We start from the raw sequence: 27,789 nt of genomic DNA, 5'->3' as shown, positions 1-27,789 counted from the left end.
TGAGATAGATCAGGCAGGTTATTTGCGAATCTGTCTTTGGTGGCTGGAACAATAGTTCTGCCCAGACGGTAACGCTGCGACATATAGTTAATATCAGTTATACGCAGCATGCACGATACGAGGAAATGGTCTGTAATATCATCACTTTGAGGTACAACATCTATAGCAGTAAGATCGATGCCATGCGATATAATTAAATCTAGTGTATGATTAAAACGATGAGTGGGCCCGGTGACATTTTGCTTGACTCCAAAGGAGTTTATTAGGTCAGTAAACGCAAGTCCTAATGTATCATTTGTATTATCAACGTGAATATTAAAATCTCCCATGATTAGCGCCTTATCAACTGTAACTAGAAGGTCTGAGAGGAAATCTGCAAATTCTTTTAGGAATTCTGTATACGGCCCTGGTGGTCTATACACAGTAGCCAGAGCAAGAGATACATTAGATTTCTTTTGCATGTCTGACAGAGTAACATTTAGCATTAGTATTTCAAAAGAGTTAAACCTGTATCCTGTTTTCTGGGTAACATTGAGAATATCACTATATATTGTTGCAACACCCCCGCCACGACCAGTCTGACGGGGCTCATGCTTATAACAGTAGTTTGGTGGAGTAGACTCATTTAGACCAAAATAATCATTTGGTTTTAGCCAGGTTTCAGTCAAGCAGAGTAAATCAAAACTATTATCTGTGATCATTTCATTTACAATAACTGCTTTTGGTGTGAGTGATCTAATATTTATGAGCCCAAACTTTAAAAATTGTTTTTGTTCATTTACTTTACATTTTTCTGGTTTAATTACGATAAGATTTTTTCTAGATCCTACATTATATTTATATTTATATTTTGACCTCACTATTCTGGGAACAGACACAGTCTTAATAGGTTTTACAGCACAAGTACTTTTATCATTTAAGCGGGTGGAACAAAACTCATCATAATGGTTATTTGAGAATTGACTTACTAGTCACATGGAGCATAAGTTATTAAATAAGTTATTAAATTATTTAAATTTGTTTCTGTGATTTGCCTTGCTTTACCAATTAATCTCTAGGAATAAAAACTGAAATAAAGCATAATGAACATACATAATTTTGTAAGAGTTTTCCAGTATTTATAGATATGTCAAACTCATTTAAAGACAAAGTGCGCATATTACTGCACTGTCACCAAGCTCGTTTTTGAAGAATAAAACTATGAAGAAAAAAAAGGCAGTTATGTTGTAAACGTTTTTTTTAAACTAATGCATTTCAACTGGAGGCATCTTTCGTGCATCAGCACAATATTTTCTGATTAATTATTATTATTATTATTTAATTTTTCACAGGACAACAGAAAAAACTCACTGAAACTTGAAAAAAAAAATCGGAGCTTAACTTACTGTACAAAACTGAGCAACATACTGTATTGCTGGTGACAAAAACACATTAAAACTTTTTTAGCTGTAAAATGCGCAATGGTTCTTTTTTTACTTTTTCATTGATTTTTTTATTTTTTTCATAGGCCTAGATTTAATTTTTTTTAATTACAGAATTCAATATCAAGTCCTTGACACATAACTGTAACACATTTTCATATTAAGAAACAATTTAGTTTAAATAAAAAGAACAAGACATATCTAAAAATAAATAAATTATTTATTCGCGATAGGCCTACAGATTTATTTATTTATTTATTTATTTATTTTTTTACTTTAGACTCTAAAGTTAAAAGTTTTTATTAAGGCTATTGTAAAGGCTTCTTAATAATGCCAAAGCACGGTGTCCTTAACTCACACTAAACCTCTCCAATACTGCTCCGGAGCGCTATACAACGCTTAGTGTATCCCATCATGCATCATGTTTTGGAATTAATGTGAGACTTTTTGCAGGGGTTTAACAAGAGGTCACGCAACTTTCCAATGTTTGTGAAATATTAATTATAATAATTAGAAATTGAGACTAATTTAGTAGTAAAACAAAGTGTTGCATGTTTTCTTGGTGCACAGAAAAGTATATTTATTTTGTACATCATTTGTAACTTCTTTTTATCACTTAATTAGAAGCACCACAAAATAAATTGTCATCTTTAATAGGGTTAATAGGGCGCTAATTTTAGCGCTTTGGGTTCTAGAAAAGCGCATTAAAATGTATTATTAGGGACTATTGAAAAGACATTTAGAAGTTTCTTTTAAAATACAAAGTTGAAACGAACTTTGTCATGTTAAGATCGACACACATTGTGATCTTCATGCTCACTTGGGCCAAATAAAGGAAATGTGCAAAGATGGCAAGTGTGGGTATTTGGACCGTACAACAGTTTAAGAAACAACAAAATGCTGTGCAAATGATAACAACAGGAATGTTTGATAAAAGGGACAAACTATCACAGACCAACCTGCCTCTGCAGCTTTCTGTCTTCTCCATTTCTGAAGGAATACCTCTCCACAAACACCACTGGGGTGACTGCTTACTTTACGTCTTTTCAGCTAAAAGATTAATACAAGGGGAAAGAAAATAAAACAGAATTATATACAGAATGTTAATAGTGATCTGTGAGCAAAATATTTAAGATATAAACAAATATGAATTGAACTGCAAGATGGGAAAAATGTTTTTTTTTTTTTTTTACATTAAAAAGGTATTACAAGCATGGTACAGTAAATGTGATTACTGTGAAATAAGTCATATAAAAGCACATTAAAACACTACCATTACAGTGGTACAACTATAGTTAATTTGGTGATTAATGTGCCATTACTATACTACAGTAAAGCTACAGTTACTGTGGTAAAAAAAAAAACTAAAAAAAAAAACATGGTAAATGTCTTGTTTACTGGGTTTTACCTACTTTTGTAGGTGTCATGGTTACCATGATTTTACTACAAATACAACTTACATCTTTGAACCTGAAATGAATATAAAACGGATCCCAGGTCTGTGTCACGTCACGTCACGTGACCGATAGAGTTTAACCAGTTAGCAGCTGTGTTCATTTAGTTAAACACAATGAAACTCAAAGACAGCCTCGGATGACCGATGTAATACAGAGAGTAAACATAAGGCGCTCATCTGATTAATAAAGAAGACAGAATACGTTTTAGGACAGGCATTAAAAGAGCATATTTACTACTCACCATAGACTGTATAACTCACCCAACCTGCGGCTCTTGCAAACTGATGGAAAGTATCGCGATGTGTGCTGAATGAGGCTTCTTGAACGTGATTTCAAAGCGATAAACATCTCATGTCAGTGACGCTAGAGGCGCTTGACCACGCTTCAGTTTTTGACGCTTTGGGGTTGACGCACAGCGCGTGATGCGCGTAGTGGGAGGGGCGGCGCTGTTTATTAATTATGTATTATTATTATTTAGGTCTTTCTGTGTTGATTTGCTGTTTATTAATATTTTTAAAACTATAACGCTAAATCTATCAACATTTATTTAGATGTTATCATATTATCATGTTTCTTTATTTTAATTATATTATTTCGGTCTTATTACAGGTGAAATATTACAGTAAGCCAGAACACGGGCCGAGCGGGGCTCATTCTAAACCCATTAGCGGACATTCATATCACAGAATCTTACAGCGATCAGAGGCTCATCAGCGACATCATTTTTAAGAAGCCTTTACAATAGCCTTAATAAAAACTTTTAACTTTAGAGTCTAAAGTAAAAAAATAAAAAATAAATAAAAAAAATAAATCTGTAGGCCTATCGCTAATAAATAATTTATTTATTTTTAGATATTTCTTGTTCTTTTTATTTAAACTAAATTGTTTCTTAATATGAAAATGTGTTACAGTTATGTGTCAAGGACTTGATATTGAATTCTGTAATTAAAAAAAATTAAATCTAGGCCTATGAAAAAAATAAAAAAATCAATGAAAAAGTAAAAAAAAGAACCATTGCGCATTTTACAGCTAAAAAAGTTTTAATGTGTTTTTGTCACCAGCAATACAGTATGTTGCTCAGTTTTGTACAGTAAGTTAAGCTCCGATTTTTTTTTTCAAGTTTCAGTGAGTTTTTTCTGTTGTCCTGTGAAAAATTAAATAATAATAATAATAATTAATCAGAAAATATTGTGCTGATGCACGAAAGATGCCTCCAGTTGAAATGCATTAGTTTAAAAAAAACGTGCTGCAATCATGAAAATAAGGAAATAAACGTGTGCCTGCCACGAATAAATAGATTAAATTACGTGACAAAATCACGAACTGCCGTGAGACTGGGTTTCCGTGTGTGGACCACGGAAGATGAGTGTCATTGACTTGCGTTAGAGTTATCCGTGATCTCAGCACAGACTCACTCCGTGCTCCTATCACAGATTTTAGTTAGGCTAACAGAATCAAAGTGAATCTGTATGATGGCAGGACAATGCAATAGTTACAATAACAGTCAGGTTGGTCATGGTATTTGGTGTTGAAAAAAATAAATACTTCAAATGTTGCGTTTCCAGATGAGATAGCACGTCCATTGAGTGAGGTCTGTACTCCATCACTGAAACGATCCGTGTACGGACCACGGAAGATGAGTGTCATTGACTTGCGTTAGAGTTATCCGTGATCTCAGCACAGACTCACTCCGTGCTCCTATCACAGATTTTAGTTCTGACTATAGCCAAAATGTGTGTAAAACGCCATCAAACTGGATTTTATGATGACAGGACGAGAAAAAATGCCAAGTTAATTACATGCCATTGCAACAGTGTCGACGAAAAGCTTGTAAGTTCCTAAACAAGTGAGTGAGGTCAGGTTGTGGAGGTCCGTGCCATCACGGGACTTTTGTAACTGAAACAAACGTAATTTTTATGATGACAGGACAATGCAATAACTACAACAGCTGTCTGGTTAATGTCATTATGGCATTTGATATTGGAAAATAAACAAATACGTCAAATGTTGCGTTTCCAAATGAGAAAGCACGTCCGTTCAGCGAGTTCTGTACTCCGTCATTGAAACGGGTATCCGTGTGTGGATCACGGGAGGTCAGTGTCATTGACTTGCGTTGGAGAAATATCCGTGGCCGGGTCACGGAATTTGGGGCAATTCCGTGATGGCTTCACGGATTTTGAGTTAAGGACCCGTGGACATTTCACGGAATTCTGTGAGACCAGGTTGCCTTGAACTCACCGAGATTAGAAAAGCAGTCATCAGTGAAATGTTGTGAAAACAACAAAAGGGATTTGTTGTACTGCTCTGGTATTGTGGTAAAAATGAATTTTAGCCATTGGTTCTTCTGATCTTCATTCTTTGGCAGTGAAAATAAAACAAACTTGCCTTTACAATTAAAAACACACTGTCTCCTCGACATGATGCTCTCACACCAACCAGAGCATCTGTTTGGGGGGGGGGGGGGGGGGCAGGTCAGAGGTCAGTTTCTCCCAAGACGGTAGGCGGAGATTATTATGCAAAGTGTTCTAGTGACGTACATAGAGATGGGCAAAAGATTTGAAATCTATAACGACTCGTTTCAGCGATTCAGAGTCGACTCCTTACTTTAGAAGCCAATAACTTTATAAATCGTGTACTTTTTGGTTTAATTACTTTGCACATTATTTACACTGATGGACAGCTACATCATATGTAATACAGGTAATGTTTGATTTCCCATCTGTGTGGCTCTTTAAAAATTAATAATCTACCTAAAATTTCTACCACATCAAAACACGTGGTTAGCGTTATTTCAAAGGACATTTAAACCATCTCTGATTTTTCTTATATCGTGTTATATTGTTATTGGACATAACTATGCATGTGATCCCTAAAAAAATAGTTTTCTTTAGCCCCTAAATGAATACGCGAAAGTGACCGCATATTCAAGATTCAAGATTCAAGATTTTTATTCGTCATATACACAATTATATAGAGCATATATAACCAGCAGTGAAATGTGAGTCAGGTCCACTCCATGGACAATGCAATTATTAAAGAATACAACACAGATTAAATATACATATATAGCTATGAAAGAATGAAATAAGAGTAAACAATACAAATATAAGAATAAAATATATTTAAAAAATGTATACTGTAGAATTAAATATAAGATGGAAAATAATGTGCATGGAAGTACACTGTATTCTTACATTTACATTAAATTTACATTAATTCATTTAGCAGATGCTTGTATCCAAAGCGACTTACAAATAATGACAGTGGAAGCAATCAAAAACAACAAAAAGAGCAAAGATATATAAGTGCTATAACAAGTCTCAGTTAGGTTAACACACTACAAGTAGTATGGGATTTTAAATAATATAATAAATACAAAGAAAACAGAAGAATAAAAAAGAATAGAGCAAGCTAGTGTTAGAGGTCTTTACACTCGTCTCTCGTTTTTCCCAGCAGGCAACGGAATCGCTTTCCAGATGGCAGCAAAGTGAAGAGGATGTTACTGTGGTGGATAGAGTACTTGATGATTTTAACAGCTCTGTTTCTGCAGCGTTTGAGGTAGATGTCCTGCAGAGAGGGGAGAGCAGACCCTGAAATGCGCTCAGCTAAGTGCACAACTCTCTGCTGGTCTTTGCAGTCTTGACTGGAGCTGTTCCCATACCACACTGAGATACACTGAGTCAATACACTTTCTATAGCCCCTGAATAGAGAGTTTTCAGGATTGCTGATGAGACCCTGAATTTCCTCAGCTGTCGCGGATGGTACAGTCTTTGCCTGGCTTTATTAACCTGTGTTTGAATGTGAGTACTGTGAGGTCCTCTGAGATGTTTACACCAAGGTACTTGAAGCTGCTCACCCTCTCCACAGGGGTCCCGCTGATCATAAGAGGAGTATAGGGCTGCTGCTGTCTCTTCCTGAAGTCCACAATCAGTTCTTTAGTTTTGCTCACATTCAGAAGCACCTTTCACACTGCGATTCCGGCAAATACACATGTAAAGTGTTCCGGCAATTGTTCTGGGGTCGCTAGATTATGCACTTTCACACTGCCAGTGATAACCCGGGATATATGCATGCGTTCACACACAAACTGTAACGGTCCCTTAACGACACGTGACATCAGGGCGTGATGTGTAATGTCCAAGTCGAAAACATTTGGCCCGTTATACTTTCACTGAAGCTGAATCTCAGTGTCAGCGCGGAAAGTGAGGAACAAACTGATCACTGCTTCATTACAGTTTGCACATATTTTTTTGTTGTAAACGTTGATCTTCCTTCAAAACGGCCGGTAAAAGAGTCGCACGATAACGTGTGTCATCACTTCGACACAGCATTAGATCTGGCTTTTGTTCACACAGCGCTCGTCCCGGGACTGAACCCGGTAATGATACTAGGTCCCCGACCCGGGTTCAATGCCGGAATCAATCCCCGGACATGTTTGCTTTCACACAGAAGGCGACCCCACAATGTTCCCGCAATATGCAGAGTCCGACATGCAGTGTGAAAGGGGCTTGAGAGAGACAGTTGTCCTTGCACCATGATGTGAGATTCTCTACCTCATCCAAGTATGCGGTCTCATTATTGTTGTGAATGAGGTCCAGAACCACAGTATCATCAGCAAATTTGATTATAGATGTGGAGCTGTGTGAAGACACGCAGTCATGTGTGTAGAGAGAGTAAAGCAGGGGACCCAGGACACAGCCCTGTGGGGCTCCTACATTCAGGGTGATGGAGTTAGAGGTGTACTGGCCTACCAGCAGCCTTACAGAGTTTATATTATTGCTGTTGATGTGCATGAGGGAAGAGTGCAGGATGTGAGAGATTGCATCTTCAGTGGATCTGTTTGGGTGATAGGGAAACTGAAGAGGGTCCAAGAGGTCCCTGTGTCTCCAGCGTCGCCATGTCCTCCCGTGTCTCCTTATCCACCATGGATATCCAAATGTATACCGCTCTGGAGGCCCACTGTCCTCTGTGTGTCCTGGGGTACCTCCAGAGCACCCACCACACCCCGCCTCCCTGTTTGATGTTATGTGGCGTGAGGTCACGCCTTTTTAGAGGGGGACATAATGTCAGTGTTGTGGACTTGATTTTCCTTGTTTTAGCCTGGTCTTTGTTCCTGTTGTCCTTATTTGGTTATGTTTTCTGTTCCTGTAATCGGTGCCATCAGTGTCTGTCTTTAAATATTGTCCTCTGTTCTTGGTTCAACTTCCTCTATCGTATGTCATTTGTAAGTCATATGTCATGAAGTCCATATGTTATCATATATCAAATGTAATTTATCTGTTTGTATCGCCATGTGCATTTAATTAAATATTCTACTTCATCATTCTCCTGGTTCTCCTGGTTCCTTCTCCCCAAGCGAAGCATGACAGTAAGATCGTAAAAACTGGTATAATTGTCTTGACGTTGGACGTTAGGGGTGTACGAAAATATTGTTAGACGTGAGTATCAATATATTTTGTTTGACGAGACTGCATCGATACCCAAAAATGGAATATTGATGTTAAAATATATATATATTATTCATTGAAATCATTCAAGATTTATGGCAGTTGTTTCGTTTTGAGTTAACATCCCGACCGCTAGATGGCAGTCTCAATTTCTGAACAAATCCTGAGTGACAGGAAATACTAGCATTAGAGCACGCCACTAATGTTAGCATTAATATCAAAGACAATTTTCGGGGGGTGGGAGCAGTATGGATCCAGCCGTAGAGGCTAGGGTTGGGACCATGGCCTTGGAGGCTGCCCCGCCATGGACTCCCTGTGACTTCATTTTGGCTTTTGTGGTAACTTCCTGCGTGAAGAGGGGCTTGGATTTCTCTCACTTTGTGCAGTTGGGGCTAGGGTCACGGATTCGGCGATTCCACGCAGAACATAAATACAAAATGAAAAACCTGTGAAATCCAAATGTTCACCATCTGTATTTATTTTCTTTGAATTTAATTAATTAATTTATTTATTTCTAGCAATATATAAATGACACCTAACAAGGGCAATAAAGAAGCATTTGATTCATATATACAATAAGTTAAATTCATCATTCTTCCGTCGAACTTCTACAACATAATTCCATCTATTGCTCGAAACTGAGCGGGTAGAAGTCAAACTTAGTCAAACTGCTTCCTTAATTATTAACATTATTATGATACTCAATTAATTGTATATATGATACATATGAAAAAAAAAATAAAAAATAAAAAAATAAAACAGACTATAAATACATAGATACATCAATACTATTATAATACTACCAACAAATCAAATAACACAGATTATGAATACATTAATACAACGTAATTAAACCATGCCCTCCTTGTAGTGTGACAAGAGACCTTCTGTTATAGAGTGCTTTAAATCAATGAATGCTTTGACTTTGTTTGAGTTCAAGTCCCAGAATATTCCATAGTTTGACCCTGCATACAGACAGAAACTCCTCCTATAGTTCTAATCATTGGTATTAAAAAGTTCCCATAACTCCTCGAACTGAACAAATGCTCTTTCTGTGTCTATATTTTTTATTTTTTGTATGTTAGCAGGTAGTTTATGAAATGCTTTGAATAAAGATTGTGCTGTATTAAATTTAACTAGGTTCTGTATTTTTAATAATTTTAATTTAATAAAAAGAGGATTTGTGTGTTCCAGATATTTAGCCTTGTGTATAGTCCGTAAAGTAAAAGTAATTTTATAGTAAGTAAAATAAATAGTGATTGTATTATGTTATTATAATTATTTCCCCATACTTCAACACAGTAAATTAAGTACAGTAGAATCATACAATACAAAATAGGGAGTGTATCCTTATCGATTACCTGTTTGGCTTTATTTATTATCACAAGGCTTTTGGAGACTTTGGTTTTTATGTGTCTGATGTGAGTTTTCCCAAGTTAGTGTATTATCTATTCATTTTATTATTTTACACTTATCTTGTTTTATTTAGGAAACCATTAAGCACCTTTTTACTGATATTAAGCAGATGTAATTTTTTTTACATTTGTATTTTATATTTTAAAGGCCATTATTTCAGATGAGAAAACTGAAGTTATTCTGTGATGTATAGTTTGGGATGAATACAGCTGCACCTGTTTTTCCAGTTATCGCTCTTTGGATGCATCTGAACGAATCTTTATATATTATAATACCTGCTTTCTGTTTGCTGCTCGATATTTTGATATATGCCTCTATATTTTAGATCTCTAGATGTCCTTTATTTCCATATTTACAGTCACACTTCATGTCTTCATCATGCAGTAATGTCTGTTTCTCTTGCCCCAACACTGATCCACTTCCTAAATTACAACAAACAGTCATAGAAATGTATTGGTCATATATAATAAATTACTTTATTACAAATTAGCATTTCATATTAGCATTTCAAAATCTTGATCTAGATGGTCTTTCTTAAACGATGGAGTCTTTCTTTTGTGACGGAAACTGTTCATGAAAAATAATGTTATTACAGCTAACTTTACTGATCAGCCACTGAAGATGTTTTTACCGAAATAATAAGTGATCCGATATACATTACTACAAATATTTTTGTTGTTAATTCAATTAAAACATCGGTCATATTAGTATTTCATGTAGTCTATCGGCTGAATAAAGGACGAGAAGCCCCGGACCTGTGTGTGCTTCAAGCTGCACAAAACTACAGCTGTATCAAACACTGCACACCACACTCACTGATGCTCATTCAATTAAACCACTCTCGAACTGTTTCTGAAACACACAGAGGACGATTTCGGTCTTTCTTCGACCTTTAACACTTAAATATAGCATTAGATGTACAATCGGCTCTGTTCCGTGGCTGATGCTCGCCTCGAGTTTGCTCTGACCGGGGCGAAACCAACATTTCCTCGCCGCGGGTTTTAGTCTCCACAGAAAATTAAGAACCTCTGCTTGATGCTGACTTTGTTTCTACTGCTCTAAACTATTTTAACACTCGAGTTTTGCCCCTAAATGTAGGAGAAGAAAACACAAGCGCGAGCGGCTCTCGGAGGCGCGCAGACAGCGAGCGGGCGGGTTGAGTCTATAAGGTTCTCATGTGTTGTTTAAGAGCGCAGCGCTGCTCGAGCGACACTCATTGAACTCAGTGTTTGAAAGACTGTGATTCCGCTCCGAGAAATGGCAGAAACCGCTCCAGCAGCCGCCGCTCCGCCGGCCAAAGCGCCCAAGAAGAAGTCCGCCGCCAAAGCCAAGAAAGCAGGTCCCGGCGTCAGTGAGCTGATCCTCAAAGCCGTGTCCGCGTCCAAGGAGAGGAGCGGAGTGTCCCTCGCCGCCCTGAAGAAAGCTCTCGCCGCCGGCGGCTACGACGTGGAGAAGAACAACTCCCGCGTCAAGCTCGCCCTCAAGAGCCTGGTGACTAAAGGCGCCCTGCTGCAGGTCAAAGGGACCGGCGCCTCCGGCTCCTTCAAGATCAGCAAGAAGCAGACCGAGACCAAGAAGAAAGCGGCTCCTAAAGCCAAGAAGCCCGCGGCCAAGAAACCCGCTGCTGCCAAGAAGCCCAAGAGCGCAGCTGCAAAGAAGCCCGCCGCTAAGAAATCCCCCAAGAAGGCCAAGAAACCCGCCGCCGCTAAGAAGGCCACAAAGAGCCCCAAGAAGGCGACGAAGAGCCCCAAGAAAGCGAAGAAGCCCGCGGCGCCCAAGAAAGCAGCCAAGAGCCCCAAAAAGGCCAAGACCGCCAAACCCAAGACGGCAAAGCCTAAAGCTGCCAAGCCTAAAAAGGCAGCTCCCAAGAAGAAATAAATCTCTTCTGTTTTCTTCCCCAACGGCTCTTTTCAGAGCCACCCACAAACTCTGAAGAAAGAGCAAAAAAAAAAAAAAAAAAAAAACTTAAACTATTAGTGGAAGTATGTTATAATAAGACTGAGTTTACATCGACTCATATGTTGAATGCATTTGTAGAACAACAAAGTAGTATTCACGTGTATTAATGGATCAGCAATCTATATATATTTATTAGTTTGATATACTCTTGGTTGTCTCTAGAAGCTTCTGTTCAAGTGAACGTCACTTAATTGTTGATCCCAAAGGAGCACAAAGTCACTGTTACTTTTAAATTATTAAATTAAATGTTTTCTCCTGGAGTGACCTGCTCAACTCAATCCCAGCAGCTGAGTCATTAGCCATCTTCAAGAAACACATCTCATCTCTTCCATCTTAATATCCCTCTAACTTTAACACGCTTGTCCCTTTTAGACTTGCACTCTATTAATTTGCTGCTTGTATTCCTTATTTTAAAACACCCATAATACTTTCTTGTTTCTAATGTTTTCTGTCGTCATTATTTAATCTGAAATTTTAACTTTAAATTTAATTTATTGTTTTAATTTATTCTGAGATGCTGCACAGTCCGCGCGCAGATGTGGAGGCGTGGCTTTGGCGGTGGATGTTGGAGGGAAGTTCAGTGATTGGTTTAAAATTTTACAAGCTCTGAACCAATGGGCGACTTTCACGCGCTTTTAAAAGCAGCACAGCGTATTCCAGAGAGCTGTTATTTCTCTTTTCTAAAGTTGAAATATTTTGTTACAGAAGATGAGCGGAAGAGGTAAAACCGGTGGCAAAGCGAGAGCGAAGGCCAAGACTCGCTCCTCCAGAGCAGGGCTGCAGTTCCCCGTCGGTCGTGTTCACAGACTTCTCCGTAAGGGGAACTACGCAGAGCGCGTCGGTGCCGGAGCTCCCGTCTATCTGGCGGCTGTGCTCGAGTATCTGACCGCTGAGATCCTGGAGTTGGCTGGAAACGCCGCGAGAGACAACAAGAAGACCCGCATCATTCCCCGTCACCTGCAGCTGGCGGTGCGCAATGACGAGGAGCTCAACAAACTCCTGGGTCGAGTGACCATCGCTCAGGGCGGCGTGCTGCCCAACATCCAGGCCGTGCTGCTGCCCAAGAAGACCGAGAAACCCGCCAAAGCCAAGTAAACAGAGTCCGCTCTGCTTCTCCAACACAAAGGCTCTTTTAAGAGCCACCCACTTCATCTGACAGAGAGCGATTTACTTTAGTTTTCATTCATGATACACCATGCATATGATTTGTAAAAAAAAATAATTCACATTCACTTCCCTTAATTTTAATTGTAAGTTTATTAAGCGTGAATTTTGTAAAAACATTGTGTAAGTAAGCCAGTGGTTCCCAACCTTTTTCAACTTGAGGCCCACACAAACCAACACCTGTTTGCGTGGCCCACTCCAAAAATAAATAAATAACTGACCCTGCTATTATTGGGTTAATAACTTGGTACTCAAAAGCTTGGTTGTTAACTGTATTTATTGAATGAACTAGCAATTAACAGATAATTCCGCGCAGCAAGCAGTCAGGAGAGAACATGCTGACAGCTTTATACATGTTTGAATCTGTTGTTCTGTAGCATATGCAGCAAAAATATCTACGATAAAGTGGCGGTTTATTCTTAAACCAATCAGCGAGCTCGAATAGTGGGAGCATATAGTTACAGTTTAATATTTATTTTTGTTATTTAGGCAAGGCAATGCAAGTTTATTTATATAGTCTAGCACATTTCGTACACAATGGTAATTAAAAGTGCTTAATATAAAATAAAGTAAAATAGCCATGAAGAAAAATATGAATTTAAAACCGTTAAAAATAGAAAAAAAAAAAACTAAAGATTTTACATAAAATACAGTGAATACGTAAAATACATTGCAATCGGTTCGGACATTGCACAGTGCTCATTCAATAAAAGCACAGCTAAACAGATGAGTTTGAGTCTAGATTTAAATGTGAATGGGTGAATGTGAGGCAACTTGTAAAGTGCTTTTGAAGGCCATGGGTCTATTGAAAGCGCTGTATAAATGCACTCAATTTACCATCTTTTTATGCTGCTTCCTTGTGGTTAAGTTTAAAAGAGAGTCTGTGAAAGCTTCAGGATGCTTACAATGACTGTGTGAGGATCCTGCTGAAAACAGAAGATGGAGCAGAGCATGTGATCTGTTGTGTAAGGATTTTTTAGGATTTTTATTTTTATTTAAAGTGCGATACTTTCAAGCTTTAATTATATATTTATTCTCTGTTGGATGATTCACAGAATGATATTATGATGCTGTTGTCAAAACCTAGGCTTACAGTTTTGTGTCAGTCTCCAATGAGAGAGTTTTTTTTATGTTATTGTGTGTTTTGATAACAGACCTTGATTCTGAAAATAAAGTCAAATGAATAAATTGATGCGTGAAGTACTAAACGGAACAAAGCATTTTGAGCGGGAAGCACAGACAGCCCCGTTTGAAAACAAAAGCGGCGCAGTCATTGGCTAGCAGTCATGTGCAGACGTCACATATCAGCCAATCACAAGCCTCTGCACCCTAATGACGCTGTAAGCTAGTGACCGTATGACGCTTTAAAATCAGACGCATGAGAGGAAGGAGCATTTTCCACGTGCTCAGAACGGAGAGAGCAGTTGATCGCAGTAATGGCAAGAACCAAGCAGACCGCTCGTAAATCCACCGGTGGCAAAGCCCCGAGGAAGCAGCTCGCTACTAAAGCCGCCCGGAAGAGCGCCCCAGCCACCGGCGGCGTCAAGAAGCCCCACCGTTACAGGCCCGGGACCGTGGCTCTCCGAGAGATCCGCCGCTATCAGAAGTCCACCGAGCTGCTGATCCGCAAACTGCCTTTCCAGCGTCTGGTGCGAGAGATCGCTCAGGATTTCAAGACGGACCTGCGCTTCCAGAGCTCCGCTGTCATGGCCCTGCAGGAGTCCAGCGAGGCTTATCTGGTCGGTCTGTTCGAGGACACCAACCTGTGCGCCATCCACGCCAAGAGAGTCACCATCATGCCCAAAGACATCCAGCTGGCCCGCCGCATCCGCGGAGAGCGCGCTTAAACCCGCCGCTGACAAACACCCCAAAGGCTCTTTTAAGAGCCACACACACCGCACTGAACGAGACAGTTTCCACTGTAATGATGCTTATAACAAAAAGAGACGTAGTTTTCTGTTACTACAGAAATTGTGTGTATGAACGGTAAAGTGTAAGTGTATAAATATTGGTGTACGAAGTTGAACAATCCCAAACAAGTTTGTTTACTACAGACATGTTAATATGATTTACATTAGGTACCATTATGTACTATGCAAATGAAAAAAATAATTCGCAGATAAACACTGCACTACTTTACACCAATCTCCTTTTCATCAAGTAGAACAGCCACCAGTGTTTTTAGAGTGTCCTCGATTTGAAGCTGCAAAAGGGCAAAACAACTAAACAAAGCTGGTATTTATAATGTTACATACACTGATTAAGCATAATATTCACATTCATAATGTAAAAGAGCAGTTAACAAGCAGTGTTAGAATGAACAATATCTATTTGTTTGGGAAAATATCAATCTAGCATAATAAACTTCTTAAGCCCCTTTCACACTGCACGTCGGACCCGCAATATTCCCGTAACATTGCCTGGTCGCCTTCTGTGTGAAAGCAACCACGTCCCGGAATTGATTACCGAATCGAACCCGGGTCGGGAACATAGTAACATTGCGGTAATCGATCCGGAACGAGCGCTGTGTGAACAAAAGCCAGATCTAATTCGGTATCGAAGTGATGACGCGCGTTATCGCGCGACTTTTTTACCGGCTGTTTTGAAGGAAGATCAACATTCGCGACGAAAACATGTGCAAACTGTAATGAAGCAGAGATCAGTTATTTCCTCACTTTCCGCGCTGACGCAGAGATCGTTTGCTTGCTTCAGTTAAAGTATAACGTGCCAAGCTTTGTGGACTCGTACATTACACGTCACGCGCTGATGTCACGTGTCGTTACGGGATCTTCAAGGGTTGTGTGTGAAAGCACGCACATATACCGGGTCATCACTGGCAGTGTGAAAGTGCCAAATCTAGCGACCAGGGAACAATTGCAGGAACACTTTACCCCTGTATTTGCCGGAATGGCAGTGTGAAAGGGGCTTTAGATAACCCTAAAGCAATCTTTTGATCTCCGAAAACCTGCCGTCCATTTTCAATGAAGAGTCTTCCTGAATTTGGTACTTTATATTACTTTTACTCTTTCTGCCATATATTATGGTAATTCTCATCGGTACTTTGTGTTGTGTTAGGGGCCGTTCACATATCCTGCCTAAAAACGAGTGGAAAACGCTAGGCGAGCCGCTTACTCCTTCTTTCGAAACAGCTCGGGCAGAAGCGCTCATGAGGCGTCTGCCGTTGCTAAGCAACAATGACGCGCTCTCTCCACGAAGACGCAGAAATTTTAGTAAAGGATAAACGGATTTGCAGCACAAAAAAAAATCGCTTGCAGTAGCTCTGCTACTAAATTTACTTCAAAATGAAAATTCATATACATCTACGATCAGCTGTTCCTCCATCTTCATAGTTGAGATGTTTTTTAACTTGATATGGTGTGGACGCGCCTGAAAAAAAAGGGCGCCTTGCACCACGTGCGCATCGTATCGGTAAGAGTAGTAATACCGTTAAAACCTTAAGGATACCCATCACTATATGTGAATGGCCCCTTAGGCCGGTGACACACTGGCTGCGTGGCGTCTCTGCTGTGTGTCAGGAGCGTGGCGGCTGCCTCGTGTTTTCTGTGTCTTTACACACCAGGAGCGTGCCTGACGCGCTGCTGCTGCTGTAGGGAGAACGCCGACGGACAGACCAGGCTCTTGTCTTCATGACAACGATATAAACTTTTTTTTTTTTTACACACCTACACCTACGCCTACTGATAAAGGACACAGTACATATATCTGTTTTAGTCTTATTACCAGAGTTAGGTGCTTCTACACCATTGTTAATCAGCTATCATTTCCCACTCGTTTTAGGAATAAATTATTGGCAAATTTGGGTTTAAGGGTAGTGATTGGGTTAAGTCTATATTTCTGGACAGCAATGTTGATCCAGGAACGTCTTAATTGGCAAAATCACTGTGACCTTACAGTCATATTAAGAGTCTTTGTAGCGTGAAAAGAGACAACTTTGCATGCATGTTGAAGCTGAGCTCTGCAGGACTGCTGATCTCTAGGACCGAACTTGCCTACCCCTGCCTTACCCTAACCCTAACCCTAGCCCTAATGAAGAGAAACAGATGTTGGCAGAAAGTGTGGTAACACTGTTTCCTTCAGCTCAAGATCAAGATGGGAGAAGAGAATGAAGGATTTGTAAGTTGCACTTATTAAAACACACCAAGCCCACTTTAAATAAATTCAACTTAGAATAGTAAGTGTGGTATGTTAATTCGTTAAGAGGTTACAAATCAATTGAAAATTTAGTGACTGTAGTTTTTTTTTTTTTTTACAATATTACAATAACACCAAAAGTACATCAACTCAGATGGTTTGCTCGTCACACATGAATTCTTGTAAAAGTTACAATTGTTACCCTCCATCTTTCATCCAGGAACATTTCTATGACCCAGTCTCCCACAGTGGATTTATTGAGAGTAGACTTCAAAATCTATCGAGGAAACTTCATGATGATCAGCGTCGTTGACAGCACAAACGCAGTCGAATCAGTGATTCCTCTGGAGTGTCTCATCTCTTCAGAAATAACTGTTGAAGAGGAGAAGTCCTCTCGGGACGACTGTGATCAAAAGGATGAAACCATCTCCAGAAAACCTCAATACCATTAAATTGGGTTTGGAGAAAACCCCTCTCAGGTTATGGGTCACAAACAAGTCCCCAACAGTGAAAGAGATTTTTGAACAATATTCTCAATTTATGGACATGCCATACTTGGTAAAAACCTGTGTCTTGCATGGCTTTAGCAAAGATACATGCTGGTAGATATTTAGCACACTTTAGGTCAAAAGTTTTTTTTTTTTTTATAGGCACAGTACTATTCTTATGGGGGGAAATCTATGCGATTTATACACACAATATTATTTACCTTTGTAATCTTTTGTCATAATCTGGAATTTAACAATTAAAATGTATTTTCTTCTCGCATGCTCTTAATCACTGTCCGTGTTGTGAGGCGACTGATTTACGCACAATCTTGAGCGCTTATACATAACTCGCCTGCCTATATATTTTATGTAACTGACTTTTTTGTATGTAGCTGGAAGTTTTAATTAATATAAAAGCACTTAAAATTGATAAAGGCAACAGAAGTTGCAAATACATGTGGTCTTACGTGGAGAAGAAAAATATTTTTGTAAACACGTTTAATTAAGTGTTAGACGGTTTAAATAATCTTCACTTAATCAACGATTAACGTTAAAATAAGCTCTTCGAGTGAGTGGATGGGTGGCTCTTAAAAGAGCCTTTGGGGTGTGTCTCGGTGTCGGACTGCTCTACTTGGAGCTGGTGTACTTGGTGACGGCCTTGGTGCCCTCGGACACGGCGTGTTTGGCCAGCTCCCCGGGCAGCAGCAGACGCACGGCGGTCTGGATCTCTCGGGAAGTGATGGTGGAGCGCTTGTTGTAGTGAGCGAGACGAGACGACTCACCGGCGATGCGCTCGAAGATATCGTTGACGAAAGAGTTCATGATGCCCATCGCCTTCGAAGAGATCCCGGTGTCAGGATGAACCTGCTTCAGCACTTTGTACACGTAGATGGCGTAGCTCTCCTTCCTGGACTTTCTGCGCTTCTTTCCTCCTTTCGCGGCGGTCTTGGTGACGGCCTTCTTGGAGCCTTTCTTCGGCGCGGACTTCGCTGGTTCAGGCATGATGATGTTTCCGATTCAACCTTACAGAAATCAGTAGCGGACTGACCTCATACAGGGCTTTTTATTCACTCGTCTATGCTAATTCTGTGGGACGTCGTGAATGCGTGTTGTCATTGGTCAGACCCATAAACTTGTATTTAACTGGATCATTCAAAGCATTACCCAAAAGGAGCGAGAGCCAATCACGGGACCTTACATTATAGCTCCACCCACCACTCCATGTTTGAACAACGCCCATCCGACTGGGTTTCCTTTGTTTCATTTCCCGCCCTTTTTATATAATATAGAATACAATATTGTATAAATACAAATGATTAATTTTAAACTATTATAAATACATAAAGGAAATTACGAAGGAAAAATACCCATAAAGTATCGATTATTTAACACTGAGTGCTTACTCTTGTTTTTTTTTTTTTTTTTTTCAATTGACAATTTTCATATTTAATACTGTAAAGCTGCTTTGACACAATCTGTATCGTCAAAAGCGCTAATTAAAGGTAATGACCTGGAGCTCTGTTGTTAGCTTATAAAAATCTTAAATAAAAAGCCCCTTTGAGGAAAATATAGTATTTTTCCTGTAACTGAAAAGGTTGGGGGTCCAATTCCCCGGGAAGACATATGTAAAAATTGATAACCTGAATGCAAAGTCGCCTTGTATAAAAGCGCCTGCTAAGTGCATGAATTTAACTTTCATTTACATTCGGCACCATTCTGCTCTAATTCTTTCTCGTCTATAACGTTCTTTTTTTAAACTGAAACACACACACAAAAAAACCCCTCAATGCGGTGATGCCTTTGTTGTTTATATTGTTGAAAATATGCAAAGCTTTCTCAAGTTATTAAAATAGTACTTAATCACGTTACATTTCACATCGCTAAAACACCGACTCAATCTAGAATCAACAATACTTCCTTGTAACGAGTGTTATGAACATAATGTTAGTCATCATGTGAGGCACAAAACAGCAACGCGAACTCTTTAAGCGAGAGTGTGGGTGGCTCTTAAAAGAGCCGTTGGGTTTGTTCTCGGATCTGATGCGGTTTATCCTCCGAAGCCGTACAAGGTGCGTCCCTGTCGTTTGAGCGCGTACACAACGTCCATGGCGGTGACGGTCTTTCTCTTGGCGTGCTCGGTGTAGGTGACGGCGTCGCGGATCACGTTCTCCAGGAACACCTTCAGCACACCGCGGGTCTCCTCGTAGATCAGACCGGAGATGCGCTTGACTCCGCCGCGGCGAGCTAGACGACGAATGGCGGGTTTGGTGATTCCCTGGATGTTATCGCGCAGCACCTTACGGTGACGCTTAGCGCCTCCTTTCCCGAGTCCTTTACCGCCTTTGCCTCTTCCAGACATGATGAGACGATCTCTGTTTCGCTCAAGCGAGGAATATAAGTATAGAGTAAGTGCTGCAGGGAGCCATTTTATAGTTGTTTACAGGACCTAACTGAAACCAGCTGCTAGTCACATGACTCACCCCTCCCCCTCTAGTTCGAGCAGGAAATAATCGACAACTGTCCTTTGTTTCTTTTTTAAAATGTGTTTTATAAAAATAATTTGACAGATATGACTTATTAGAGCATATGAAAATAATAAGTACATATGTGCGCATTTGACAGACGCTTTCAACCAAAGCGACTTATGTATTATATTGTTTCCTGTGTGTGTGTGTGTGTGTGTGTGTGAAGGGATTGGAAAGGAAGACGTGATCAATATATTTTATTAACGCTCAAGCGAAGACAGCTTGTTGCAGGTATCGGTATCCATCTCTCTCTTATTTATTACTATTATTAATCAAAACCGATTGTCCTTTCTGTATTATGCTAACTAATTAACGGTTTTGTCTTAATACCTTGAATGACAACAAACCCAGAATCCTCCAAATCTTCTACAACGAGACTTTGGTAAAGTTTCTCTTTCAGTTTAGGCGTTGTGAGGAAGTGCTCTCATTTGAAATTGTCTTGTTCCTGAGTTTAAGATGATTGTGTATTTCTCTTCTTTAATCAGATCTTTCATGTCATCAGAATGGGCTCAAACAGAGACACTCTTCTGATCAACTCTCCACAAACTCAGCTCCTGTGGACACAAAACCAGTGCTTGATGAATATTCTCTGGAAACTAGGAACAGCGTGCACGGTTACACACCATAAAAACAAACTTTTTATATTTTCAGTGAATGTCATAAATATTGCTCCGTACCAATCACAATAGCTGTTTGATTTACCAGATATGCATCTCTCCTGTTTCAGTGCTGCAGCAGAAGTGTGTGTGGACTGCAGTGTATCCATAGTAAGACCTGGGTGAAGATGGATGATAAAAAGTGTTTTTTTTTTTTTTTGATCCACTTTTAAATGTTAACTACCTTATTGATTTATTCAGCAGGCATTTCCTCACAAGCATGGTCATTCACTCAGGATATTAAAGAAACTAGAGAACATACACTGCATTTTTTATTAATTAATTAATCCGTATGTGTTTTAGATTCAGTGATGTTATCAAACATTATCAAAAGCTTTGAGATATATGCAGAGACAAAGTAATTGTGGATATGTAACTGTAGTGTGTGTTTGTGTTTTATGATAAAACACAGCATGTTGATAGATGGTCTCGGCACATCATTGAATGTTGTCTTGTAATAAATATATGATATATATGTTGTTTACCTGGATTCTTCTGCAGCTCTTTTGTAAGATTCATCTGCTTCATCTTTTCCAAAATGAGCAGAGTCAGATTCCCAGCTCCATCAGGTTGATAACGTTGAATGCACAACATCAAACCCTGGTTTGTTCTACAGTTTACTTCTGGGAATTTCAGTCGTTTACTCCTTGAGTTAAGTGCAATGTAAATAAATCAATTTCTTTAGAATCCAGTTCTTCCAAACACTTCAGAAGGATCCGGATAATTTATAACTCAATTTCACTTAATTTTCTCTTCACGAAATGCTGTTTTATAACAAAGTTCGGGAGGAGCAGCCGCAGTTCATTAACCTGATTAACACAAGTGGAGACCAATCAGTAATAAACTCATCACAAGGTATAAATAACAGCAGAACCTACCTATGTTCATTGACAGTTTTCAGCATCCTGGTTTGCTCTGTCTGTCATCTTATGATTACATGCCGGTGATTTTTTCAGATCTGCTACTTTTGTTGACACCCGTGATCATTAAGCACGGCCGTTGAGCACCATCAAACGTCATTGTGACAGCTGCTCTTCTTGCCAATAGACCGTGCAAAGCTCGAGCTCGCCTCGCTTGACACCACGATTGATCCCATCAGGACCGGGCTCTCTTTGAGCGCTGGAATCGCAGCTCCAGCAGACTCCTCTAGCGGCGCAGACCGTGCGTCATAAATCAATACATTTTCAGGTGAAGACGCTAAATACAGGTTAGCGGCTAGTAGTGTGGGAGCCGTGTAGAGTTCTGATCACATACGTGATTGTGGAATTCAGATCCAAATTGAGCCTCGGATGCATTCAAATATTTAAACCGTGTGCAAACGCCCGACCGGATGTATTTTAATCAGATCTATCGGTGCGAGGTCAGAATTACCTTAATTTTGTTAACTTTGACATTATTCTTCAACATAATTTGTGTAAAATGGTGGTTTATAATAATTATGGGATAAATAAACCATTATTTACGTGATTAGCCACACAAAACCTGTTTTTATTTTTTTTTATCTGATTTGTGACTATGTATTCATACATTATACATTATATAAATTAAAATTATTAATTTTACCATTGTGAACAGGGCAAGGTAACCGTTGCTGCACGACCAGTTTGAAAGTTCTGCACGACTGCCGCTAGAGGGAGAAATGCGACAATCGTGTACAAATGTGGTGTGCTGTGGAAAGGAGGCTTTTTTCTTATTTTATTATTATTATTTATTGCAAAAAGGGTACAATTCACATGTGATTAGCCATAATATACAAAAAACATAGATATAAATAAATAAATTAAAGCAGCCAGGGGAAGCTTACAGATCATTACAAAGTGAAGGAGGACCATATGCTGATAGTTTTAACAGCCTTTTTGTTGTTTGAGCCAGAAATCAGATTAAAATAATGTTCAACTTCATGGATAAAGAGTACAAAACAAGTTTTTTTTAGAGCTGAATTTACATTTATGAATGTGAAATTTTGCCAAAAGTATTAATACATTTATAATGAAGTACGTTTTTTCTTTACTTTGACTTTTATAAAAACAAAAAAATAACATCCTTCCACAATAAGGCAAAGTCTTAATAAATATGGTCAATGATGAATCTGCTGAGCTTTTGCCAAAATGTTCTGGTGTGTGGGCAATACCAAAATAGCTGCAAAACTGTTTCGGGATGGTCTTCACAAAAAGAACAGTTTGCATTGATGTCCCTTTTAAATTTAATCATGTAATGATTAGCAGGGTAATATATGTGAATTATTCTGAAAGATACTTCTTTCACCTTGTTTACTAATAAATACCTGTGAGGAACAATCCAGACCTTTTTCCAGTCAATGTCATTTACAAAACTGTTCCAATAAAAAGTAACATTTGGAATAGAAACAATCTCTTTCTGAAATAATGCACGAATGTTCTTATTATTATGTGGAATATGGGAAAAACAGATTCTTCCACTGGTGAGTCAGCCACATCAGGGAGGGAGACAGAAGTAGCTGAAAGTCTGCTAGTATACTTCAAAAGCATGATTGTGCCTGATGCAATGGCGTCAAATACGATTGCGAATTATTTCCGTGTAACAGGAATGTTATATGCTGATAGAAATTCTCTATAGGAGAAAAGTCGCCCTTCTGCATTAAATAACTGCTCCACCAGTAGAATCTGATTACGTACCCAACTCTCAAAATAAAAAGACTTGTTCTTATATAAAATATCTCTGTTATTCCAAATTAGATACCTGTGGGGTGAGAAATTATGCTTGTAAATAAGAGACCAAGCTAAAAGGACCTGCTTATGAAAAGTGGACAGTTTTACAGGAAGTTTTTCTACATTGTAGTTACAATTCAAAATAAAGTCCAGACCACCAAAACGAGAGAATATGTAATGGGGAATAAAATTCCAAATCGAAACTGGGTTTTTAAGAAAATGCTTAGCCCAATTAATCTTAAATGTATTATTTAGAGTATTGAAGTCCAAAAAATTTAGGCCACCAGATTCATATTTATTCATAACAACACTTTTTTTTGTTATAGTGGATACGATTTTTCCAGATGAAGTCAAAAATAATTTTATCAATGTCTTTACAGATTTTATTGTCCAAATGTAGAGAGAGAGAGTTGCGTATGTAAGCCGTGATATCCCTTCAGCCTTGGTAAGCAACACTCTGCCTTTTAAAGATAAGTCCCTTTGCAACCACTGGTTCAGTTTGTTCTGAGTTTGTGGAAAGGAGGCTTAAAGTTTGTTAAATGAAGCTATGACGTAGTCATCCACACTGAAATGTCCAAAGATATCATCTGCCTTACCGTGCATGTTTAAACCTCACTGAGGTTTTACAGACATAAGTTTCATGCAATTATTCTGGCAGGACCAATTTATTTAGGGATATATTTCACCATCTACTGTCGTGATCACTTCCCTCGTTTTACCACAGGACAGCAGTGTGAGTAAATTATGTTGTCTTTCGAGGACTGTAATATGAAAAGCATGCAAGTAAATATCTTTAGAACTGCTTGGAAGTGAATAGCACATAACTGCAATTAACGTTATTGCCATAATCCTGTCTATAGGTATGTTTTACAGACATAATGATAGCTATTCATTGTATAATGATATTCATAGTTTTCAGAAGCCTCTGTTTCCACAGTCTATACTACAACGTGAAACCAGTCTTCCTAATGTATCCATTAGTGCTAGTGATGTGTCGTTCGTGAACGAATCGTTCTTTTTGAACGAATATTTTAGGGGAACGAATCGTTCACGTTATCCACTGACTCATATTTCTCGCTCAGTGAAGTTCCTCCCTCCACAGCAGCGCGGCGCTATAAGCAGCGCATGCGCAGCTCAGTGAACCGGGTCACAACCATTTCATCCTGTCAAAGAATTACTCAACCTCGAGCCAATAGCCTTAGACTATGAGATGTGACAGAGTATGTGATTTGTTGAATGTAGTAACGAATACGCCCTTCAATGAACGAGTTTCATATGAGTCTGAACTAGATCTAGAGATCTTATCGTTCGTGAACGAATTGAATGAACGGATACATGTCGTTCGTGAATGAAATGAAATGGCACATAGCTGACCAAACAATTAAAATGCTAATTAGGCGGGAAAACCTTCTGCTTTATTCATCTGAACAACTGAATTAGACTTTATATTTTGAATGCGATTACACACATTTTAATAAAGCCAGATCAGTTTTTGTAACAAGTGAATACGTTCGTTGACTTAAGACATAACACATAATACACTCTTTTTTGCCACCTGCTGGCATATTTTGTGTAATACGAAGAAATTATCACTGAACGAATCATTTTGGTGAACGAACTGAAAATGAACGAATCTCTAAAAAGAATCATCATTTCCACCACTAATTAGTGCTGCAAGGACGCCTCGACGTCATCGATTACGTCGACTACAAAAATACGTTGACGTGTGTGAAATGCAGAGACTACTGTTATCAAAAGTATGTGAATACTTTAAACAGAGGACAAATAAAATGGCCCTTTGTTCCCTTCACAAAACCGATATGGTGTACCACGGCAGCACAACTGCGATGAGCGAGCACCTCAGAGGAAAACATCTTGGCGCTCTCCGGTGTCTCCATGCGGTTTAACTGGTTACCGTGTGATCTGGTGACCAACTTCCTGGTTCAGGCCTGATATTCTTGCGCTTGCGGGAGTCTGAAAAGTTGAGATGTTTTTAACTCGATGTGGTGCGGATGCGCCTGGAAAAAACGAGCACGTCACGACCGCGTCGCTTCCATTTTGAGCGTGCTTACCGCGCGCCTACATTGGAAATAACGAACTTGAGCGCGCAAAAGACGTGATATGTGAACGGCCCCTTTAAAAGACCCCAAACTACCCCAAATCAGCTCCAGATCTCTGGAAACCATGCTAAACCTTAGCAGAACCCTGACTACATTTTATGGTTTGTGATGCTAAAGAACATTTCACGACGTCTCAGACTACTGTAAATTCATTTCTACTGTGGTTTGATTATAAACGCTATCATAAACTCATTTACAATAGTAAAATAATTTTCTTTGCCTCTATTTTATACTGTAAAAACTTCAACCACATTGGTTAAAAATGAATAAAGGCTGAAATATTATATTAGAAGTGTGTGTGTGTGTGTGTGTGTGTGTATGTACGTGTGTGTATATATATATAATTTTTTTTTTATTTATTTTTTTTTTTTATCTAAAGTTATCCAAAGGATTCATTAGCGCAAAAAAATAAAAATAATAATTGTTAGTTGCAGCTCTAATATCCATTTTTGGAGGCTGTTTAAAAAAGGCCTGAAGGCCAAAACAAGAGTGATTCTGTGGGATTGAGTACTTGATTGTGGTCCACCTGTGTTGATTAGGCTAAGTATCTGACGCGCTCCTCCCGAATCTTATTGATAATTACATCAAAATTCAAAAGATTAATAGTACATTTTTACTAAAAACTCACTTTAAACCGCTATTGAGTATTTGTATCATATTCTGGTCGTGGTTTAAAATAGTGTTTGGGCATACAATGAACAAAAATGCTATTCTGTATGACAAAATATTTAAAAGAACATGTGATAATTATTTCTCCAAATGTGCACACAATTGGATAAGAGCCCTGATGAATGCTGTATATTGCATATAAGTGAACACAAATCTGAGAAAACATGATTGAGTGCATTATGGGGGATAATTCCTATTCAAAATATCAAATGTTACAGACTAATAATTTTGCACTCCTGGAATAAATTAAGAATTTAATGTCACTGCAAAGCAGATTTATCATAAACAGTGATCAAATATCAAAGCTGGAGTCTTACATCTTTATAATGATGCTATTTATTATTAATATTATATTTATAATAAATGTTTTTTTTTTTTTTTAATAATAAATGGGTAAATAAATGTTGTAGACCCACTGTTCCGCTGTTAGCCGTCCAGTGTCAATGAATGGTTTTAATAGCCAGTTCTGCAAGGGATAGGCAGAGTCTCCAAGGATGTAGTAGCCAACATTCACCCCAGCAATGTTTTTGGTGCTAGCTGGTATTTGGTTTCCACGGCTTGCCACCTCCCACAGTGTGGACAGTCTCAAAACCCGAGCATCATGCAGGCTTCCAGGCAGTCCTGTGAACACATTCCTGAAAAGTCCCTTTCCATCCACAACACCTTGAAGGATGATGGAGTACCAGTCTTGACAGTTGAAATAGTCACAGTGATAGTCTTGTGGTGCTATTATGTGTGATCCATCAATAGCACCAATACACTGTATTGGTACTGTACTCAATGTAGGCAGCCATTTCTTTAAACCTCTCCTGATCTGGAAAACGAATCTGATCTGGTATCAACAATGTCTCTGCTGCAGCACAGAACTCCTGAACACACCGACACACAGTTGAAATGCTTGCTCCAAAAAGATGTCCAACACTTCTGTACTCAGAGCCAGTGAGACCCTAAACAAGATTAGCTTGCCGTCGGGCAAACCGAGTGATGTCATCATCTTCGCTTCGTTGTAAGAGTTCCGAGACTCTTTAGTTTTTTTTTTTTTTTTCTCAGTAATTTGCTTTGCTGCCATCAGCCTCATTTTAAACACATTTCTCCCTCTTGAAGTTTAAAACATCCACATGCCGAGAATCATGAACACCATCCCCTCGATAGGCTCCATTGTTCCTGTGTTGTGTGTTTGAAATATGGCGCGTTTAGGATGATGTCACGACAGTAGAGGTGGCAACTATTAACGATCAGTCCCACCCACTTTGAACCGAACCGTGCCGTACCAAGTTGAGTCGTACCAAGCAGTGGAAAAGCGAGGCAAGCCGAACCAGCACTGCAGGACGGTGAAACACTTCCCCTTCCTGAAGCATCAAGGTCCCTGGCCACGAGTAGTGCTGGAGTCCACCACAAGCCGCTGAAGCTGTCCTGAGGGGCTAGAAAGGACAAGGAGGGGCCCGATTCACACCTCGGCTGGAACACCCCCCAAAAATGCTCGCCTTCACTCCTCAGCTCTTCAAACACCTCTCTAGCCCCTTTCACACTGCACGTCAGACCCGCAATATTCCCGGAACATTGCCGAGTCGCCTTCTGTGTGAAAGCAACCACGTCCCTGGATTGATTACCGAATCGAACCCGGGTC

The 27,789-nt window shown here is 39.2% G+C and overlaps 4 protein-coding genes across 4 annotated transcripts; 3 read left to right on the top strand and 1 right to left on the bottom strand.

The window, feature by feature from the left end:
* Nucleotides 1-10,851: 10,851 nt before the first annotated feature.
* LOC113106539 (histone H1-like) lies at nucleotides 10,852-11,708 on the top strand. Its single transcript, XM_026268613.1, has one exon. It carries the CDS (start codon nucleotides 11,000-11,002, stop codon nucleotides 11,618-11,620), a length of 621 nt encoding a protein of 206 aa, XP_026124398.1. The 5' UTR covers nucleotides 10,852-10,999; the 3' UTR covers nucleotides 11,621-11,708.
* Nucleotides 11,709-12,378: 670 nt separating this feature from the next.
* On the top strand, nucleotides 12,379-12,919 carry LOC113106551 (histone H2A-like). The gene has a single exon (XM_026268625.1). It carries the CDS (start codon nucleotides 12,410-12,412, stop codon nucleotides 12,794-12,796), a length of 387 nt encoding a protein of 128 aa, XP_026124410.1. The 5' UTR covers nucleotides 12,379-12,409; the 3' UTR covers nucleotides 12,797-12,919.
* A 1,356-nt stretch (nucleotides 12,920-14,275) lies between these two features.
* LOC113106546 (histone H3-like) lies at nucleotides 14,276-14,847 on the top strand. Its single transcript, XM_026268619.1, has one exon. The coding sequence runs from the start codon at nucleotides 14,302-14,304 to the stop codon at nucleotides 14,710-14,712; it is 411 nt and encodes a 136-aa protein (XP_026124404.1). The 5' UTR covers nucleotides 14,276-14,301; the 3' UTR covers nucleotides 14,713-14,847.
* Nucleotides 14,848-18,132: 3,285 nt separating this feature from the next.
* On the bottom strand, nucleotides 18,133-18,507 carry LOC113106627 (histone H2B). Its single transcript, XM_026268727.1, has one exon. The coding sequence runs from the start codon at nucleotides 18,505-18,507 to the stop codon at nucleotides 18,133-18,135; it is 375 nt and encodes a 124-aa protein (XP_026124512.1).
* Between the last annotated feature and the right edge of the window lie 9,282 nt (nucleotides 18,508-27,789).

The sequence above is a fragment of the Carassius auratus genome, chromosome 7 (genome assembly GCF_003368295.1).
Source record: "Carassius auratus strain Wakin chromosome 7, ASM336829v1, whole genome shotgun sequence".
Classification (NCBI taxonomy): Eukaryota; Metazoa; Chordata; class Actinopteri; order Cypriniformes; family Cyprinidae; genus Carassius; species Carassius auratus.
Note: the sequence above shows the minus strand (reverse complement) of the source record. Positions and strands in the feature narration are given on the sequence as shown.